General features: G+C 37.6%; 2 protein-coding genes across 3 annotated transcripts in view; both read right to left on the minus strand.

The window, feature by feature from the left end:
- Window positions 1–1,571: 1,571 nt before the first annotated feature.
- Window positions 1,572–20,572, minus strand: part of LOC102253541 (mediator of RNA polymerase II transcription subunit 23) — a 46,353-nt gene continuing 27,352 nt past the window's right edge. For both annotated transcript variants that reach the window (XM_014533826.1, XM_014533827.1), the window contains 13 exons: window positions 20,225–20,388; window positions 19,113–19,237; window positions 18,026–18,228; window positions 17,757–17,937; window positions 16,651–16,821; window positions 16,036–16,252; window positions 14,340–14,576; window positions 8,828–8,993; window positions 7,979–8,051; window positions 6,376–6,590; window positions 5,632–5,752; window positions 4,557–4,688; window positions 1,572–2,743 (listed from right to left, as the gene is read on the minus strand). In XM_014533826.1, coding sequence (XP_014389312.1) covers window positions 2,576–2,743; window positions 4,557–4,688; window positions 5,632–5,752; window positions 6,376–6,590; window positions 7,979–8,051; window positions 8,828–8,993; window positions 14,340–14,576; window positions 16,036–16,252; window positions 16,651–16,821; window positions 17,757–17,937; window positions 18,026–18,228; window positions 19,113–19,237; window positions 20,225–20,388 — 2,173 coding nt within the window. In that variant the 3' untranslated portion in view covers window positions 1,572–2,575. The remainder of the gene's footprint in view (window positions 2,744–4,556; window positions 4,689–5,631; window positions 5,753–6,375; window positions 6,591–7,978; window positions 8,052–8,827; window positions 8,994–14,339; window positions 14,577–16,035; window positions 16,253–16,650; window positions 16,822–17,756; window positions 17,938–18,025; window positions 18,229–19,112; window positions 19,238–20,224; window positions 20,389–20,572) is intronic.
- On the minus strand, window positions 10,388–12,995 carry LOC106724860 (mediator of RNA polymerase II transcription subunit 23-like). The gene is made up of 3 exons (XM_014533828.1): window positions 12,805–12,995; window positions 12,190–12,406; window positions 10,388–10,467 (listed from the first exon to the last, which is right to left on the minus strand). Exons 1-3 carry the CDS (start codon window positions 12,970–12,972, stop codon window positions 10,403–10,405), a joined length of 450 nt encoding a protein of 149 aa, XP_014389314.1. The 5' UTR covers window positions 12,973–12,995; the 3' UTR covers window positions 10,388–10,402.

A 20,572-nucleotide genomic window follows, 5' to 3' on the forward strand; every position in this document is an offset into this window, starting at 1 on the left:
GCAACAAAGTTTCAATTATAGAAGGTAAACAAACCCCAGATATCTGCTTTCAGCCAGCCGTGGCCACGGAGCTGGAGCGAGCAGGAGTGGGTTGCCCCTGGTGATGGAGGAAGCCAAGCTTTCCACAGGCCTCCGCTAAAGGCAACAAAGTTTCAAGTATAGAAGGTAAATAAATCCCAGAATAAAAAAAAAAGAAAAAAAGGAGAGGCTGGGAGCTTACATCGCCAGGGTGCTTGGCCAACCTGAAAACGGCCCTCAGCCCCTCACCTGGACTGGCCAGGCACCCGAGTGGGGATCCCCCACCCTAAAGGGGGTGTGGCCAGCCTGAAAACAGCCATCAGCCCCTCACCCAGGCTGGCCAAACCTCCATGGGGTGAGGGTCCCCACTGGGGTGGACATCCTCCAAGGGGTCCCACACTGCAAGAGGGCATAGGCCGGGCTGAAGGACCCCCCGAGTGCACAAATTTTTGTGCACAGGGCCTCTAAGTAAAAATAAACCTTTAGGATGTAATTAATATAAAGGCATTTTCCCCCTTCAGAATAAATCCAAATAAAACATCTGCCTTCTATTAATGTCTCTGGTTAATAATAATTCTTTAAAAAACCCATTTGGGGAAAATCATATTCCCCCCTTTTTTATAAGCTAAAGAAGAAAAAATGAATTGTTAATAAATGAACTGGAATGTACATATCCTTGAGAAAGTGATATTTTCACTTCCTTTATTCTATTTGTATAATACCAGTTCATAATTATTCCCATTTTAGGATCTCAAAGCAATATATTCCTTGAGGTAGTGAGACTATATTGAGACTCTGTTAAGAGGAACACTTGAATTCATTTCTAGCATAAAATTTCTGGGGAATTTTAACAATATTACTGAGAAAAATTACTTATACTATTATATAAATATTAAGCTGAATTGCATGGCAAATAAAGATTTAGTCATTGTAAGCCCTGGCCAGGTAGCTCGATACACCAATGTTGCGGGTTTGATTCCCAATCAGGATACATACAAAAATCAACCCAATGAATGCATAATTAAGTGGAACAACAAATCGATGTTTCTCTCTCCCTTCTTCTTTCCCTCTAAAATCAACTTTAAAAAATGTAGTGATTATAATAACCATGAAGAAGGTAAGGTCTAGGACGATGTATTTGGAAATAAAAAATTGAAGTATAGTTGGTTAAACTTCACTAATTCTTTTTTTATTATTGATTTTTGAGAGAGAGAGAGAGAGAGAGAGAGAGAGAGAGACATCGATTTGTTATTCAACATATTTATATATTTACTGGTTGATTCTTGTATGTCTGGATATTAAACTCACAACCTTAGGTTATTGGGACTGTGCTCTAACCAACTGAGCTACCCGGCGTGGGTAGTTCATTTTTATTTTAATCAGTACTATTTTTTTTTTTAATTAGTACCCTTAATACCTAGGTCAATTTCAATTACCAGCTGTACTGTACAACGCATGGAAGTAGCCCAGGTCTCTCTCTTATAACCCAGCCAATACATTGTCTGGCACACAACAGATGCTCATTCAAATTGAGTAATCAATCACACAATGTATTCATTTAACAGATTTTACTAATTTTTTTGTAGTCTTTTACAATCTTAATGCCATTTCCCTTCAAAATTAACATTAAGTCTCTCAAAATTTAATAAACCCTAAAGAACCAAAATGTACACTGCATTTAAAAAATAAATACTTAAAAATTTTAAGATTATAAAAATTCAAAGAATAACATCATTTGCTAGGTAAGTGTCAATCTGGAAAAGTAATTATTTTAAAAAACAGAGATTGGAGAATCACCATTTAAACATGAATTTACTAAGTTTGTGCATTTCTAGCTATGTTATCTACTTACATAACTTCCAATTCATTTCATACAGTAAAGTTCAAGTCCACAGCAAAGGCAAAAACTTGCCAAACTACCTTGATTAGAAACATTAGCTTATTTATTTGAAAATCTATGATAAAAATTCTAAGCCATTTAAAAAGAATATGAAACTGTTTACTTCTGCAATGCAATGAAATTTTCAGTTCTTTGACAAAAATCTCTTATCCCAAAGACACACCAAAGAAATTTATATATAAAAGGACCTGTAATAACTACTACATATGTAGTACCTTTAAAACAATGAATAAGTCATTAATTATAAAATATAAAACCAAACCAATGGCTAGACTAGGAAAGATTGAGAGTATCTAATAAAAGTCTTTTGATCACAGACACCTCAATATTCCTAGGCAGCTCTAATAAATTGTTATAGATATGAACAACATGTAGTTTATTTGACCTCTTAGAGATGTAAGTGTTCCTAGGCAACTCTAATAAGTCATTATGCATATGGACAACATAGTCTACTTGATCTCTTAGAGACATAAATATAGACAAGGAGATGGGAGTTATAAGGTGTCAATAGATTCACGATTTGAATCAAAATAAAACAATCTGAACGTCACTGCTCTACTACATCACTATGTAGCAATGATTATGTTCAGATTTAATAGGTTTGAGTCCACTTTCAAAGACAGATGTATTTCCATTGCACCACGGTGCATGCTGACTTCACTGAGTGACTGGTAAAGACACTGGCACCTGGTTAGACTGAGGGGCTGGAGACCCACTATTTATGGCCTGTGGAGGTACTGTAGTTGGTTCCATCTTGCTAATGTGTGTGATGAATCGAAGACGAAGTTTTAAAGCTGGTTTTAAATTACAGATAATCTTCTCTACCTAAAAAATGAAAACACATGAAAAAATATTTTAACCAGAAAACTTTAATTTCCCACCTTTTAAAGAAGTGATTAATATATATCCTGAGACAATATACTAGGGAGTGGGATGGATGAGGAAGTTTATCTACATGCTTTGTGTTTTAACAAAAGCAGATAAAATTATTTCTCTCACATGAGAAAAATTGTGTGTTCTTCCTCACACACATTCTATATATGTATATGTGTGTATATGCATATATCTATGTATATAAGCATATATTTACAAAAACACATATACTTACCTGGCTAGCCAGAAATCCTACTGCCAAAAGCTAGTATAATTTACACTGAAAATGTTACACATGCAATAGGTGGTCATCCTTTTAAAATGCCATCTTCACAGAAGCATGAAGCACAATTACATTCTGAAGTTCTTTGAATAACATGTTTGTAACATATATCTACAAATCTAATTTTTAAAAATTCTGATTTATACTTGGAATTCAAACTATATATCAGATCTACTCTTACTTAAAACCCCTCAAGGAAATAAATACATCAAACAGTTTCACAGCTTTCTTTACTCAAATGCTCCTTGACCTTGCCAGGAAAGATCAGCCCATTAATAATTTTTCCTTTCTGTAATTACCTTCTGTCAAAGTGCCTTAGGCCCAAATATAAAGGATATGCTAAATAAAGCATGCCTGAGCCCAGCTGGTGTGGCTCAGTGGTTGAGCATCAACCTATGAACCAGGAGGTCATGGTTCGATTCCCAGTCAGGGCTCATGCCCGGGTTTGACCCCCAGTGTGGAGTATATGGGAGGCAGCCAATCAATGATTCTCTCTCATCATTGTTTCTATATCTCGCTCTCCCCCTTCCTTTCTGAAATCAATAAAAATATACTTAAAAAATAAATAAATAAAATAAAGCATGCCTGTATTGGTTCCCACTCAACTTTCCTTGACGATTCTGCTGAGGCATAAAAGAGTCAACACCCTCCCCAGCTGCAAGGGAAGAATCCAACAGACTAGGATTCATGTTTTTATATCAGTTTACCTCTCTTGGCTATTACAGAAGGAAGTAACATTGAAGTATGGAGGGGAGATTATTTAATTTCTCCTTCTGAAACAGGCAAGACTTTCCTACAGCTAGGAAACTCGGTTATAGCTCAAGGAGGTCCTTGCCATGTTCAGACAGCTCTACTAGGACGTGGCTCTTTCTATATTGAGTCAGAATGCACCTCCTTTTAACTTCACCAGCGTTTATATGTCCTTTGAAGTCACACAGAACAGATCTAATACTGAATCCAAATGGCAATCCTCCAAATAGTAAGGACATAAACAACTAAGACTTAAAGTTCAAATCAAGCTTCCCAATTCCTTCAAATACCCTTCAAGAAATCACTCTCTGGACTCTCCTAGCTTTAGTCTTTTAGTTATGCTGCAAGTTGTCTAATGTTCCCATAGCGTATCCTAATCACTGTCCAGAAAAAGTAGGACCTCCTTCACGTAACACAACACCTGCCTGGTCTTTTCAGTAGCGATACTGTACTGTTTCTTCCTAATGAAATTACTGTTAATTAACTCCCCTAGGTCTTTTTCAGATGTCTCGTTGCAAATATCAAGGGGAAAATGTAAGAAATTATAACATGCATTTACTTTTACTTTAATATTATATCCAGAATAATATGCTCATGTAGCCTAAAAGAGACTGATATCAACCTTTTCTCCTTAAAAGAAAATAAAACCACTCACCCAAGCAAATAAGTATATCACCATATGTTCAAGGTTTTTAAACTAAACATCATTAAAAGTAATTAAAGTTAACTTACTTGCTCTTTTACGCTGTCACCAGTAAACATATACTTCACATGGTATAGGAAGTCACAGATGGGATCCATGTAATTTAAGTGGGCGCTGCATTGGTCTACATTCAGCAACATGTCATAAAATGCCACACCAATCTAGTTAAAAATAACATAAAATTACTTATGTCAAAAATGGTTCAATAATTCAGCATGATATGCTGGACTCCATTCCACGACTAGCACAGAGGGATAACAGGTTTATAGAACTGTCACTGACCACACAAACTGTGTGCATGGAAATATGACATGGCCTGCATTATAGTGGACTCGATAGTGCTATAAAATGCCCCAACAGGGTATAAATGAAATTTCTCTTTACAGTTTGTTAATTTTTCTTAAAATTAAGAGACAGACGATCCCTTTCAGGAAACCATACCTCAATTTCTGGGATAATCGCAACCTCAGGGATACTTTAGATCAGGGGTCCTCAAACTTTTTAAACAGGGGGCCAGTTCACTGTCCCTCAGACCGTTGGAGGACCGGACTATAGTTTAAAAAAAAAACTATGAACAAATTCCTGTGCACACTGCACATATCTTATTTTGAAGTAAAAAAACAAAACGGGAACAAATACAATATTTGTACTTGCATGTGGCCCGCGGGCCGTAGTTTGAGGACCCCTGCTTTAGATTGTACCTTTAGTTCTATTTGGGGGCTTATACTTTAAGGTTCTATTCCTGGCTCATTTTCTTTTCTCTGTACTCGTTATAGGTGATTTCCATCCATTCCCATGATTTTAATTAATTCTTCTTTACTGTAGTGCATGTTCTCAAATGCATTTCTCCATCCTTAACTTTCTTCTCAACCTTGAAGATGGGTATTTCTCCCTGCACATCCAACTCAACACATCCCACACCAAACTCATCATAGTTATTCTAAGTCATGGGTACGCTAAGTCCTCCCAAACCACTCTCTGATCCTACTAAGCTGACTTCACTCTAATGGATTATGATACGAAGTTTGGAAAACACTGGGAAAAAACCCCAAATAGGTATTTTAGAACTTAATTTTATCACAGAAAACCCAGATTATATTTTACCTCTATCATACACCGAGTTCTCTCTTGCTGAAATCTTTGTAAAAATGGTCCCACAAGATGGTACACATAAAGCAATTGGAATTCAGTCTTCACTATAGGAAGAAGTACTTCAGTGAGAAACCTAAAATTTGAAGATAATAATTTATTGTGATTTGAAATCAGTGAATTGTTTGAATTTTGTTAATACAGTCTACCCCAGTATTTGCAAAAGTCATAATAATTTTTTTTTAAATTTCTTCAAATTTAATTATTTTTAATTATTCTCATATCTCTCACTGGCTCTTATTTTTATTTGATTACTGGAATAAATTTAGATTAAAGTCATTCTTAAAAATAAAATTACTGAATGACAGAGGTGCATAACCAGTCTAATATAAATGCCATTCTCAAGAAAGTTGAATCTAGATAACACCAATTTTATAGTTAAGGTAAATAATCAGAAAATAGGCTGATATCAGGTATTCAGTTCAAAAGGCAACTTTTGGAATACATTCTAGGAAAAGCCTCCTTAAAATGTAATGGAAAACTAGATACCAAATTATTACTTGCACATACAAATTACATGTTTTTCAAACAATTCTGAAATAAAAGAGGTTTTCTGATTATCTAGAAATTCTACTTCACTCTTACTTTCCAAGTTGTTCTACTGAATGAGATATATACCTTACATGTACATGAGGTTAAAGAACAAAACAAAAACAAAATTACAAAAGTAAAATTTCTTTTAAAAATCATAATACCTACTTGGGAATGAGAGAAAGTTGCCCGATGCTAGAATGGTGCCACACTGCATGTGCTAGAGCTAACGTATAGCTACAGCTCATCTCGGAGTACGATTGGTGACAAGCAGTGAAGTCAAAGAGGCGGAATGGGTAGCCAACCCACTCGGTTTCAGATGTCAAGCTGGGACTACTGATGACACTCACAATTTGATCATGAAGCACAATCCAATATGGCTCCTTTAAAACCAGAGGAAAGCCTGATGAAAAATATCACTTATCTAGTATTCCACCCCATATTCATTTTCACACTCCCACCCCTAAAATAATAGCATTTTCTCATTCTTTAATGTTTTCTACTTATCCAGCTTGTGTTTTTGTGTAATGGAGATTTTACAATCAAAAGTGGGTGGTTTCATAATAAGTCAGTATTATGCTTGTGAGTTAGAGGGTTCCACGCATCTGCCTGTTCACTTAGTACCTGATGCTGACTACACAGTAAATCTACTTTAACAATATTTACCACACAGACACTACTGATATACATGTGTAACTCAGAAACAAATACATATATTTCGGAGGTGGGTAAGAAAAAAGTGACTTATAGAGGTGCATAATCAAAGCAGTCTGGAGAGCACAGGGTTAGACAATATTACTAACACTAGAGGCCTAGTGCATAAAAATTCATGCACTGGAGGGGGGTCCCTCAGTCCGGCCTACCCCCCTTCACAGTCCGGAAGCCCTCAGGGGCAGGAGGCGACCCGGGGATCAGGGGAAACCGACGCCCCCATCACCCCTCAGCTGCTGCCACTCCAGCAGCGCAAGCCTCAGCCGGCACTGGTTACTTGAGCCTCGGGCAGCCCTGGGTGGCTGGGCAGCTGCCATCCGAGGCTTGCCTGCACCTTGGGCTGGCCCTGGGCAGCTTTTCACAGTCCGGAAGCCCTCAGGGGCAGGAGGTGACCCGGGGATCAGGGGAAACCGACGCCCCCATCACACCTCAGCTGCTGCCACTCCAGCAGCGCAAGCCTCAGCCGGCACTGGTTACTTGAGCCTCGGGCAGCCCTGGGTGGCTGGGCAGCTGCCATCCGAGGCTTGCCTGCACCTTGGGCTGGCCCTGGGCAGCTGGGTGGCTGAGGGTGGGTCCAGCCGCACCGTGCTCCTGCCCCCCCGCCCCCCCGCCCCTGGCAGGGCTGAGGGGACTGGGCACCGCCATCTTGTGGCTATGGGTGCCACCATCTTTGTGATGGCGTGACAGTCAATTTGCGTATTCCCTCCTTATTAGATAGGATTCAAAGATAGCACAACAGACAACTATGTGGTGCTGACTAGACACATGTGGAGGTCACATGAGAAGAGGCTCTCATAGATATATAATTAACTGTTCAAAATATTTACATTTTAATGTAAAAACTAAGGTTGGATGGGTAAATGGGACCAATGAATGTAGGGACCCAAATGCACAAAGCAAACAGTCACTGTAGATTTTTGAAGCAATAATAATATGAAAACTTTAAAAACATGAAACACTTCATTTACTGCACAATGTCCTTATATAAAGGCATCCTATTCTTTTAACTCACAGGAACAACTGCATTCCATTACTACGTAAAAATCACAACTTAACTCACTGGTAGAGCAGTGATGATCAATCCAATTGCATTCATCCATGCTGTAATGTTCTCTCGTGGCACTAAAGGCTGACTACGAGTAGGAACAAATAATACAAACGTGGAATTATAAAAACATTTTATGTGGTTGATAATGAATCTTCTTTTGAGAACATATGTAATTCAAGGGCTGACAACTGACCTATTCCAATAAAACTGCAATAGATTTTTATTGAGTAAAAATTCACTATGCAGAAACAAAAGCAAAATAAGAATTTTGTTTTGGGTTGTTTCCTTTAACAAATGGGCTGAAAGACTATTTCCATTTATTTATACTTCTTCTCTAATCATTATCCCGTTCTTTATGTTGGTCTTTAAGAAAGGACTCTTCAAAGACAGTCTGTATTGAGAAGTTAACATTATTCCTAAATTAAATGCCAAACAACTAATAAAGAACATAAGTAGGAATAAACCCAGGTCTCCTGACACTGTCTAGGGCTAACTCTACTACACATATATCATAAGGACAAGATCTGGAACCAAAAGACAGTTACTATCTAGTGCAGGGGTGGGCAAACTTTTTGACTCGAGGGCCACAATGGGTTCTTAAACTGGACCAGAGGGCCGGAACAAAAGCATGGATGGAGTGTTTGTGTGAACTAATATAAATTCAAAGTAAACATCATTACATAAAAGGGTACGGTCTTTTTTTTTTATAGTTTTATTCATTTCAATCGGGCCGTAGTTTGCCCACGGCTGATCTAGTGTGTATCAGCCTTGGGACAATAGGTTTGTCTGACAGCTCCAAATAAAATATCAATTTCTTTACAAATAAACAATAAATCTTATTGCATACAACAGTATACATACCTTTTCAGCACAACATTTAGAAGAGCATTTCCAACTTCTTTGCCTGAAACAGCTAAGGCCATGAGCTCCACACAAGTAACATGCAGTGCATGGGCAGCTGGATTGGGAAACTCATTGAATCTCCAGTCACAGTTTGGAAATGGACCAGGAGACTTGCCAGCCATCGGTGCAAATGATTAAAGCAATAACTACTGGATCATTTTGAGATTAATGGCTCACATTTGTATAGGGCTTTACAGTTTTCAAAATGTTTCATATGTAAACATGTCATTTGATTATCAATTTATCTGATTATGAACCTTCAAGAAGTGATTTATCTGAGAGATTAGAAGGCAAATAATACAAACCAAATACAAATAAACTTGACATGACAAATATATTGATTGCAACCATGTGATCAACTGTAAGATATAAAATGGTCTTATATAGGTGGGCTCTTATAACTGTGATGTGATAGCTATAGATGCAACCAAAGTACTGCTATAACTATCAACCTATTCCTTCTAATAGTCATAGGACAATTAATAAGTTACTCGCCCTAGCCAGTTTGGCTCAATGGATAGAGTGTCGGCCTGTGGATTGAAGGTCCCAAGTTCAATTCCGGTCATGGGCACACATGCCCAGGTTGCAGGCTCGGACCCCAGTAGGGGGTGTGCAGGAGGCGGCCAGGAAATGATTCTCTCTCATCATTGATGTTTCTATCTTTCAGGAAATGATCTCTCATCATTGATGTTTCTATCTTTCTCTCCCACACCCTTCCTCTCTGAAATAATAATAATAATAAAGTTACTTTATAATAATTAATTCTTTTACTTAACAAAGTAAGTTTCTTTGTGTAGGAAAATAAATCATGACCATTTATATAAAACTGCTCTAAATAGTGACATGGTATATAGACATACTAAGTATAATGTGCTGATAACTTAAGACATGAAATCAAAATGAAGAAATAAAAATACCAGTATAGTGGCTTTTTTTTTTACTAAAAAAGAGAGAAAACCAATTGTCAAATAGAAAATATTTACTAGTATTTAGAAATAGGATTGTTTTCTTTGAAACAAATCTTATAAGGCCTGTTTTTAAATATAAATTTTAATGGAGTGAATTTCTGCCTCTCTGTCACGATGCTGTTAATTTAAGATTTCAAAACTTTCCAGAAGTGTTCAAAACTTTAAGAAATTGAAGTCTTAGAATATATAAAAACTAGAGGCTGGTGCATGAAATTCATGCATTGGGGTCCCCTCAGCCCGGCCTGCACCCTCTCACAGTCTGGGAGCCCTCAGGGGATGTCTGACTGCCAGCTTAGGCCTGCTCCCTGCGGAGAATGGGCCTACACTGGCTGTCGGACATCCTTAGCGCTGCCGCGAAGGCAGGGGAGGGTCCTGCCACTGCTGCTGCGCTCACCAGCCGTGAGCCTGGCTTCTGGTTGAGTGGCCCTCCCCCTGTGGGAGTGCCCTGACCACCAAGGGGCAGCTCCTGCATTAAGCATCTGTACCCTGGTGGTCAGTGTGTGTCAGAGACTCATTGTTCCACTGTTCGGTCTATTTGCATATTAGCCTTTTATTATATAGGATATTACCTTGAAAAAACAATACAGCTCACGTTCTCACAAATCATAAATGCACTTATTTCTAGAGAATCTGGAAAATCACAATGAAAAGGATATTATCCACTAGTCGGCCAATCAATCTGCAATAGTAGGAGTCATCTGGGACCCAAGGATTGTCTTCTCGGGCATTCATAGCACACTTCAGGTAAGTGTCACTTAGACACCAGCCCTGCGGTCGATTATCCTTGAGAGAGCCAATGATCGCGTGGACAAGTTTTCGTTTGAGAAATGCACGCTCTCTCAGGTGCATTTCATAATAGTGTAGAGTATTATACAAATACGTCACGGGACGATCTGCCAAGAAGAAAACAGATCACCACAATGCGATCTGGTTACCAACAACTGTGAAAAACAAATCCTCTGTTTTCAGATTACCAAAAAATAGCTCAGAAGATTATGAAATTATTTCACATGCTGGGTAATTAGACAGTGAATATTTTAATTTTAGGACAAGGCAGCAAGCTTCCAATAATATACATATCTGTATTTAAAGATATTCATTACAGTCTGAGGTAGTGATTTCACTTCTGGAAATGTATCCTGCAAAAATGAAACATATGTGCCAGGGCATTCCTTACTAGAGGACAGGGATGGGACATTTTACGGCACACCCTACTGTACCATGTGCACATATCACCTAATCCAAATGGAAAATGTTTTTAAGGAATGTTCACTTTAACTTCATACCTATTCTGTAGTGCTAAAAGACAATTTTAGCTTCTGCACTGGAGGAAAACATCATAGATCAAGGTCTAGAAAGAACTGCCCCAGAAAAAGACACATTGTCCCCATAGTGGCTGCCCTGGGACTCCCCTGCTTCTGTCACTGACTCTGCTATTCTCCAGGACCATGTTTAATATTTTAGAATTGTCTTAATTTCTTTCTTTTGATATTCTCCCCACAACCAGCCACCCAAGTGCTATTCCTTCTTCCTTGCCTATCTGTTCCTTCCTCATCATTTCCAATGCCATCATACTTGTTTACATACTCATACACCTGAGCTTTCTGACATAAAACGTTGAAATGGCTTCCTGGCCGGAGCTCCAGTGGCGCAATCGGTTAGCGCGCGGTACTTATAAGAAATGGCTTCCTTCTTCCAAGACATGCTACCAACTACAACTGGATTTATCTAAAATAAATGTTTTCCACTTATGCTTTCCATGTCATTATCTTACTCAATAACTTCTAGTTGATCCTTGATTACCTGCGTTATAAAATCAAAACTTCTCAGTCAGGCATTTAAGATGATCTGTCAGGTACAATACATGAATTTTGTATTTAGCTCAATAAGGCTATTGTTTTCAAAATGTCTTGTTTTTAATACCGTCATGATTTTTCCAGAAGATTCTGCCTAGCCCCCGCCCCCCCTTTCTGTTTATACAAATCACATACACCACAACTGAAATTCTATCCACCCAAGAAGCTGCCAAAATCCAATTCGTTCCCAGTAACGTCGGTCTGTTGTGAACACGTACTTTTCTCCCTCTATACTCTTTGGCAATTAATCACACTCTGTAAAATAAGGCATCTCTTACATATCACTTTTTTTTCTATTTAATACATTTGCTATGATTACCTATTCATATTTTTATGTTGTTTATTTTAGACTTCCTGGTATCAACGCATGGCACTTACCCTCAAAACACTTTAATAAAATCTTTAACAAAATCTTTAGAACAACTGTTGCCCATATAGTCATGCCTAGCCCACTTTTGTTTACTATTAGATGGAATTAAAATTTAAAAAAGCTCACCATGAAATTTATATAACCCTCCTAGGTGATCTAGGAGAGTCTCCAGTGATTTGGAGACTGGAAGCAACTCTAAAAATCTGTGGATTACTATATCAAATACTGGAAGGAATCGGAGACACACATTTCCAAAATAGATGGGAAGATAGGGTGACTGGATCTGCACAGGAGGATCGACCTGCTCCGCCAGGCCCTCAAAATACAGCTTCTCTGGATATTTCTGTGGAAATGAGAAAATGGTAAAAGTTTAGGGCATCTTTTTTCTCTTTAAAAGGAGTTAAATAAACCTGCCATTTAAAGAAGAACATGAAACCATGTTTGCTTCTACAATGCAATGAAAACAAGAGTCATTTACTTGGTAAAAATCTTTTATCCCAAAAATACACCCAAAGTGATTATGTATAAAAGGATTTGTAATAACTCTTTTCATTTTGTACTATATGAACCCGTGTCTACAAAAACTGCAATTTTAATTTATTCATAACTTTAGAGATACTCTAGAACCTTGAAGAAATTTAGAGACCAGAGAGAAATAGTAGAACCACAGAGACAACAGCCAAATCAACAGCCACGTAAGGCTTAGAAAGGATTAACTGAAGCACTAATTTGAATTAGTACCTTGTGATAATTCATGTGCTTGGTGTGCCAGTCGTTCTGTAGCCAATGCTCTGGGGAATTTTCCTTCACAAAGTCACTTACTCGGTTTCGAAAATCATTTGGTTTGAGTAACAGCAACTGAATTATGAAATAACAAACCTGGGCTTCATTTCCTTCATGACTACGCATGGCCTTTGGAGAACAAGAGAAAATTCTATGAAAATGTCTAACCTATGCAAGAGCATGGCTTTGCCACTTGATACTCTAAATCTAAATAAATAAAATCTTACCATATCTCTATTTTATCCTTTTCTTTTATTGATTTATAGATTTGCATTATTTCCCCTAGTAGATTGTAACCATCTTTTTAAAAAGTAGCTTTTTTTAAAAAAATTTATTTGTTTATTTGAGAGAGAGAGAGAAGCATTGATGTGTTTTCCACTTATTTATGCATTCATTGGTTGATTCTTTTATGTGCCCTGACCGCAGATCAAACCTGCAATCTAGGTATATCGGAAAGACTTGGTAGACTGTAACCATCTTTATATCTATGCTCCACAGGTAACAGATTAATGCTAACCTATAAGCCACCCCCAACATCACCACTATAGTATTTTTACAAATGTAGCATTGCTCATCCCGATTCAGTGTCTTTTCTTAAGTTTTTACCTGAAATAGAATCAAGTTAAAGTTACTTTATAATAAGTAATTCTTTTACTTAACAAAGTAAGTTTCTTTGTGTAGGAAAATAAATCATGACCATTTATATAAAACTGCTCTAAATAGTGACATGGTATATAGACATACTAAGTATAATGTGCTGATAACTTAAGACATGAAATCAAAATGAAGAAATAAAAATACCAGTATAGTGGCTTTTTTTTTTACTAAAAAAGAGAGAAAACCAATTGTCAAATAGAAAATATTTACTAGTATTTAGAAATAGGATTGTTTTCTTTGAAACAAATCTTATAAGGCCTGTTTTTAAATATAAATTTTAATGGAGTGAATTTCTGCCTCTCTGTCACGATGCTGTTAATTTAAGATTTCAAAACTTTCCAGAAGTGTTCAAAACTTTAAGAAATTGAAGTCTTAGAATATATAAAAACTAGAGGCTGGTGCATGAAATTCATGCATTGGGGTCCCCTCAGCCCGGCCTGCACCCTCTCACAGTCTGGGAGCCCTCAGGGGATGTCTGACTGCCAGCTTAGGCCTGCTCCCTGCGGAGAATGGGCCTACACTGGCTGTCGGACATCCTTAGCGCTGCCGTGAAGGCAGGGGAGGGTCCTGCCACTGCTGCTGCGCTCACCAGCCGTGAGCCTGGCTTCTGGTTGAGTGGCCCTCCCCCTGTGGGAGTGCCCTGACCACCAAGGGGCAGCTCCTGCATTAAGCATCTGTACCCTGGTGGTCAGTGTGTGTCAGAGACTCATTGTTCCACTCATTGAGCCTTTTATTATATAGGATATTACCTTGAAAAAACAATACAGCTCACGTTCTCACAAATCATAAATGCACTTATTTCTAGAGAATCTGGAAAATCACAATGAAAAGGATATTATCCACTAGTCGGCCAATCAATCTGCAATAGTAGGAGTCATCTGGGACCCAAGGATTGTCTTCTCGGGCATTCATAGCACACTTCAGGTAAGTGTCACTTAGACACCAGCCCTGCGGTCGATTATCCTTGAGAGAGCCAATGATCGCGTGGACAAGTTTTCGTTTGAGAAATGCACGCTCTCTCAGGTGCATTTCATAATAGTGTAGAGTATTATACAAATACGTCACGGGACGATCTGCCAAGAAGAAAACAGATCACCACAATGCGATCTGGTTACCAACAACTGTGAAAAACAAATCCTCTGTTTTCAGATTACCAAAAAATAGCTCAGAAGATTATGAAATTATTTCACATGCTGGGTAATTAGACAGTGAATATTTTAATTTTAGGACAAGGCAGCAAGCTTCCAATAATATACATATCTGTATTTAAAGATATTCATTACAGTCTGAGGTAGTGATTTCACTTCTGGAAATGTATCCTGCAAAAATGAAACATATGTGCCAGGGCATTCCTTACTAGAGGACAGGGATGGGACATTTTACGGCACACCCTACTGTACCATGTGCACATATCACCTAATCCAAATGGAAAATGTTTTTAAGGAATGTTCACTTTAACTTCATACCTATTCTGTAGTGCTAAAAGACAATTTTAGCTTCTGCACTGGAGGAAAACATCATAGATCAAGGTCTAGAAAGAACTGCCCCAGAAAAAGACACATTGTCCCCATAGTGGCTGCCCTGGGACTCCCCTGCTTCTGTCACTGACTCTGCTATTCTCCAGGACCATGTTTAATATTTTAGAATTGTCTTAATTTCTTTCTTTTGATATTCTCCCCACAACCAGCCACCCAAGTGCTATTCCTTCTTCCTTGCCTATCTGTTCCTTCCTCATCATTTCCAATGCCATCATACTTGTTTACATACTCATACACCTGAGCTTTCTGACATAAAACGTTGAAATGGCTTCCTGGCCGGAGCTCCAGTGGCGCAATCGGTTAGCGCGCGGTACTTATAAGAAATGGCTTCCTTCTTCCAAGACATGCTACCAACTACAACTGGATTTATCTAAAATAAATGTTTTCCACTTATGCTTTCCATGTCATTATCTTACTCAATAACTTCTAGTTGATCCTTGATTACCTGCGTTATAAAATCAAAACTTCTCAGTCAGGCATTTAAGATGATCTGTCAGGTACAATACATGAATTTTGTATTTAGCTCAATAAGGCTATTGTTTTCAAAATGTCTTGTTTTTAATACCGTCATGATTTTTCCAGAAGATTCTGCCTAGCCCCCGCCCCCCCTTTCTGTTTATACAAATCACATACACCACAACTGAAATTCTATCCACCCAAGAAGCTGCCAAAATCCAATTCGTTCCCAGTAACGTCGGTCTGTTGTGAACACGTACTTTTCTCCCTCTATACTCTTTGGCAATTAATCACACTCTGTAAAATAAGGCATCTCTTACATATCACTTTTTTTTCTATTTAATACATTTGCTATGATTACCTATTCATATTTTTATGTTGTTTATTTTAGACTTCCTGGTATCAACGCATGGCACTTACCCTCAAAACACTTTAATAAAATCTTTAACAAAATCTTTAGAACAACTGTTGCCCATATAGTCATGCCTAGCCCACTTTTGTTTACTATTAGATGGAATTAAAATTTAAAAAAGCTCACCATGAAATTTATATAACCCTCCTAGGTGATCTAGGAGAGTCTCCAGTGATTTGGAGACTGGAAGCAACTCTAAAAATCTGTGGATTACTATATCAAATACTGGAAGGAATCGGAGACACACATTTCCAAAATAGATGGGAAGATAGGGTGACTGGATCTGCACAGGAGGATCGACCTGCTCCGCCAGGCCCTCAAAATACAGCTTCTCTGGATATTTCTGTGGAAATGAGAAAATGGTAAAAGTTTAGGGCATCTTTTTTCTCTTTAAAAGGAGTTAAATAAACCTGCCATTTAAAGAAGAACATGAAACCATGTTTGCTTCTACAATGCAATGAAAACAAGAGTCATTTACTTGGTAAAAATCTTTTATCCCAAAAATACACCCAAAGTGATTATGTATAAAAGGATTTGTAATAACTCTTTTCATTTTGTACTATATGAACCCGTGTCTACAAAAACTGCAATTTTAATTTATTCATAACTTTAGAGATACTCTAGAACCTTGAAGAAATTTAGAGACCAGAGAGAAATAGTAGAACCACAGAGACAACAGCCAAATCAACAGCCACGTAAGGCTTAGAAAGGATTAACTGAAGCACTAATTTGAATTAGTACCTTGTGATAATTCATGTGCTTGGTGTGCCAGTCGTTCTGTAGCCAATGCTCTGGGGAATTTTCCTTCACAAAGTCACTTACTCGGTTTCGAAAATCATTTGGTTTGAGTAACAGCAACTGAATTATGAAATAACAAACCTGGGCTTCATTTCCTTCATGACTACGCATGGCCTTTGGAGAACAAGAGAAAATTCTATGAAAATGTCTAACCTATGCAAGAGCATGGCTTTGCCACTTGATACTCTAAATCTAAATAAATAAAATCTTACCATATCTCTATTTTATCCTTTTCTTTTATTGATTTATAGATTTGCATTATTTCCCCTAGTAGATTGTAACCATCTTTTTAAAAAGTAGCTTCTTTTAAAAAAATTTATTTGTTTATTTGAGAGAGAGAGAGAAGCATTGATGTGTTTTCCACTTATTTATGCATTCATTGGTTGATTCTTTTATGTGCCCTGACCGCAGATCAAACCTGCAATCTAGGTATATCGGAAAGACTTGGTAGACTGTAACCATCTTTATATCTATGCTCCACAGGTAACAGATTAATGCTAACCTATAAGCCACCCCCAACATCACCACTATAGTATTTTTACAAATGTAGCATTGCTCATCCCGATTCAGTGTCTTTTCTTAAGTTTTTACCTGAAATAGAATCAAGTCAATAGAAAAAAACATTTGGGGAATATTGGGTGACTATGAGAAAATTCAGTTCTGACTGTGGCTACCAAACTATACTAATGGTTATTAGCACCTACAAAGAAATGCAGTGACCTAAAAATTCCTGACCCTAGTGGGAAACTTTGAGAATCAGCTCAGGTCTAACTGCTCATATTTTTAGAGCATCAAAAGCCCAGGGTCATGTCTGTCTTATTTACTCTAGACAGACATAAGTATCTGTGCATAGAACATAGTATATATTCAATATATACTTATTGAATGAATGAGTAAAGAAATTGGGAAATCTCTAGTTCCATAGGGAAGTGATAGCAATGCTTAATTATAATATAAATTTATTAAATCCTTAGAAGATCTATCAATCACATACATTGACCCAAAAGAGGATAGACAGCTTAGAAACATTAAGTTAAGCATATTCTTACCAGGCAGAGAATTAATCTGTCCAATGTAACAATGTTGTATTTCCATACCATGTCATTAAGAATTTCAATGCATTTGTTGAGTTGCTGACCCCCAGCTGATGTAGAGAACTCATATACCAGGAAATCTGCAAATGTTCTCACATGGGCTACCAAGGCCCTGGCTCCAATTCTTTCTAATACTCTGGAAAGCAGAGAGTAAAAAATAAATTATATTGCTCTATGGTATAATGGGTTGCCAAATGGAATGCAGATCTAGGTTTGGGGCTTACCGGTAACCAATCTGATTAATATGATCTGTTTCCAAGAGCATTTTCCAGAGAAGACAAAGGAAGAGAGGAGAGCCTTGATTAGAAAAGTGGGCAATGATGTTATTTTCATTGCTCATTGACTTCCACTTCCTATACTCCTCCTCCACGTTTTTTTTCAGATTAAAACGGCTTTCCTGAGGTACATTATTTTGTTTGAAGAATGCCTAAAAGATAGACCAGAAGTTTACTTCAATGGTTGTAGTAAAAAGAGCAATGGCTATAGAGTTAAGAAACCAGTTCTAGACTTGACTCTGACAGTAACACACTGTTGGTGCTTCAAGCAACTCAGTAACCAAGGCCTGAATTTCTATATTGGGAAAATATGCATACTTGACTAGATTATCACTGAGACTCCTTTCTTAGATTTCCTAAAGCAAGCCTGAATTCAAAGTCTCTTAATAATCTGTTGATACTTCTATTCACCTTGGGAAAAAAGAGACAGAAATTTATGTGCCCTTTGGTTACATATTTCCCTATCGCTATAAGGAAAATCCATTACATTAGCCAGTGGTTCTCCGAGTATGGCAGTATCAGCAGCAATCTGTATCTAAACAATCCTCCAGGAGATTCTGAAAAGTTTGAGAGCTACTGGTCTATCCCTATTAGAAGTTATCTGTTCATTGTGCCTAAATTTTTCTCTGAAAAGCAGAAGATGAGGTTTTCTTTCTCTGTATTATAAAAGACAAGTTTATAGTTTTTCTCTCTGTGTGATTTTTTTAAATGCATTCAAGTGTAGCATGTGTATTCTGTGAAGCTCCATTAAATTATATTTCTCTGCATTTTAATACTATGAGAGAAAAAATTTTTCAGTTAATGTATTAATTCTCACAAGTATTAACTAATAAGATAAAACCATAATAATTAAAATTTAAGAAACATACAGTCCTAGAATAGGACAAGGAACAACAACCCAAGATTTTGGAATAGCAAAGATTTAAAAAAATAATAAGAAAATCTAACGTTTCTTTGGCTGTCACCAAAAGTAATTCTCTAGAATAACATTATAAAGGGGACGAATGATTTCATATATAATTCAAGACCAAATTACCTGTAGTGGGCCTGGAAAACAGCTAAGAGTATGTGAAGCCCAATTATGAGGAGTAAAACTCATAATGGTCTGAAGGATGTCTTTACACCAAGTTCCCTGAATTGAGTCAGAGCCTGTAAAAAAATCTAAACAAAAACAAACAGATATAATCTGATTTAAATGATCATATCCACAATTCATAATGAGATCATAGAGAAAGTCACAAATAACTATGCACACTGAGAGAATTTCACTGCAATGCATTTACTGCTAAACTAGTAATATTCAGCTTAGGACCTAAATTTGAATGATATGAACACAAATGAAAAGAAGACCAAAGACAATGGGAATCTTTTTAAGTTACAGAGCATCAATGATACGATTGTTATACAAGTCTACCATGATTGCTCACTTAATTCACTCTGACAATGAGGTATTAGCACTCTTTGAGCCAAGAGAACAGAATTAAGAAAGCAGATATTGTGCCTGGCTGGGGTTGCTCACTGGTGAGCATCAACCAATGAACCAGGAGGTCATGTTTCAACTCCTGGTCAGGGCATATGCCCAGGTTGCAGGCTCAATCCCCAATAGAGAGCATACAGGAGGCAGCCAATCAATGATTCTCTCTCATCATTGATGTTTCTGTCTCTCCCTCTCTGAAATCAATACAGAGAGGAAGGGAGAGGGATAGCGAGTTAGAAACATCGATGAGAGAGAAACATTGATTCAGCTGCCTCTTGCATGCCCCCTACTGGGGATGTGCCCGCAACCCCGGTACATGCCCCTTGACCGGATCGAACCTGGGACCCTTGAGTCCGCAGGCCGACGCTCTATCCGCTGAGCCAAACCAGCTAGGGCTAAAAATATATTTTTTTAAAAAGAGGGTAAAGTGGTCCTGAGAAAAGCTCAAGAACCACTACTGAAAAGTGGCTGAAAACTGAAGCTCATCCTGGTTAAAGTGACAGTACACAGAAGAATCTATATCAATGACTGAATGGTGAAGCTATCAAAACAACTGTTTTTTCTTGAACAAATAAAAAGTATCTTTTTAGCATGTCATCCCCTTAATAATCAGTAGAGACATGGCACACTCCAATTTCACTGTTTTGTTAGTGGTGGTGGATTCACTGTACCTGTCACGTGAGTTGCTCTAGCTAAGGTCAATATCAAGGCTCGGTTCAGTTCTTCAGATTCCGCAGACAGCACTGTTTTGGGATCGTTAAGGAAGCGTGTGAACTGTGGCTGTAACTCGGAGCTACCTAAGGCTGTTATAAGCCTAAGTGCAGTGCTCTCAACACTGAAAGGTGGGAGACAACAACAAAAAAACATGAAAAAGTTAACTTGCATATAACTTTCAGAATTATGGAATTAAATTAATTCTAGGTTAATTAAAATGGGAAAACATGCAAACTATGAATTTCCCTTCTTTAATTTTTTTTCCTTCTTTTTTTTAATCCTCACCCGAGGGTATTTTTCCATTG

The sequence above is a fragment of the Myotis brandtii genome, unplaced genomic scaffold (genome assembly GCF_000412655.1).
Source record: "Myotis brandtii unplaced genomic scaffold, ASM41265v1 scaffold123, whole genome shotgun sequence".
Classification (NCBI taxonomy): Eukaryota; Metazoa; Chordata; class Mammalia; order Chiroptera; family Vespertilionidae; genus Myotis; species Myotis brandtii.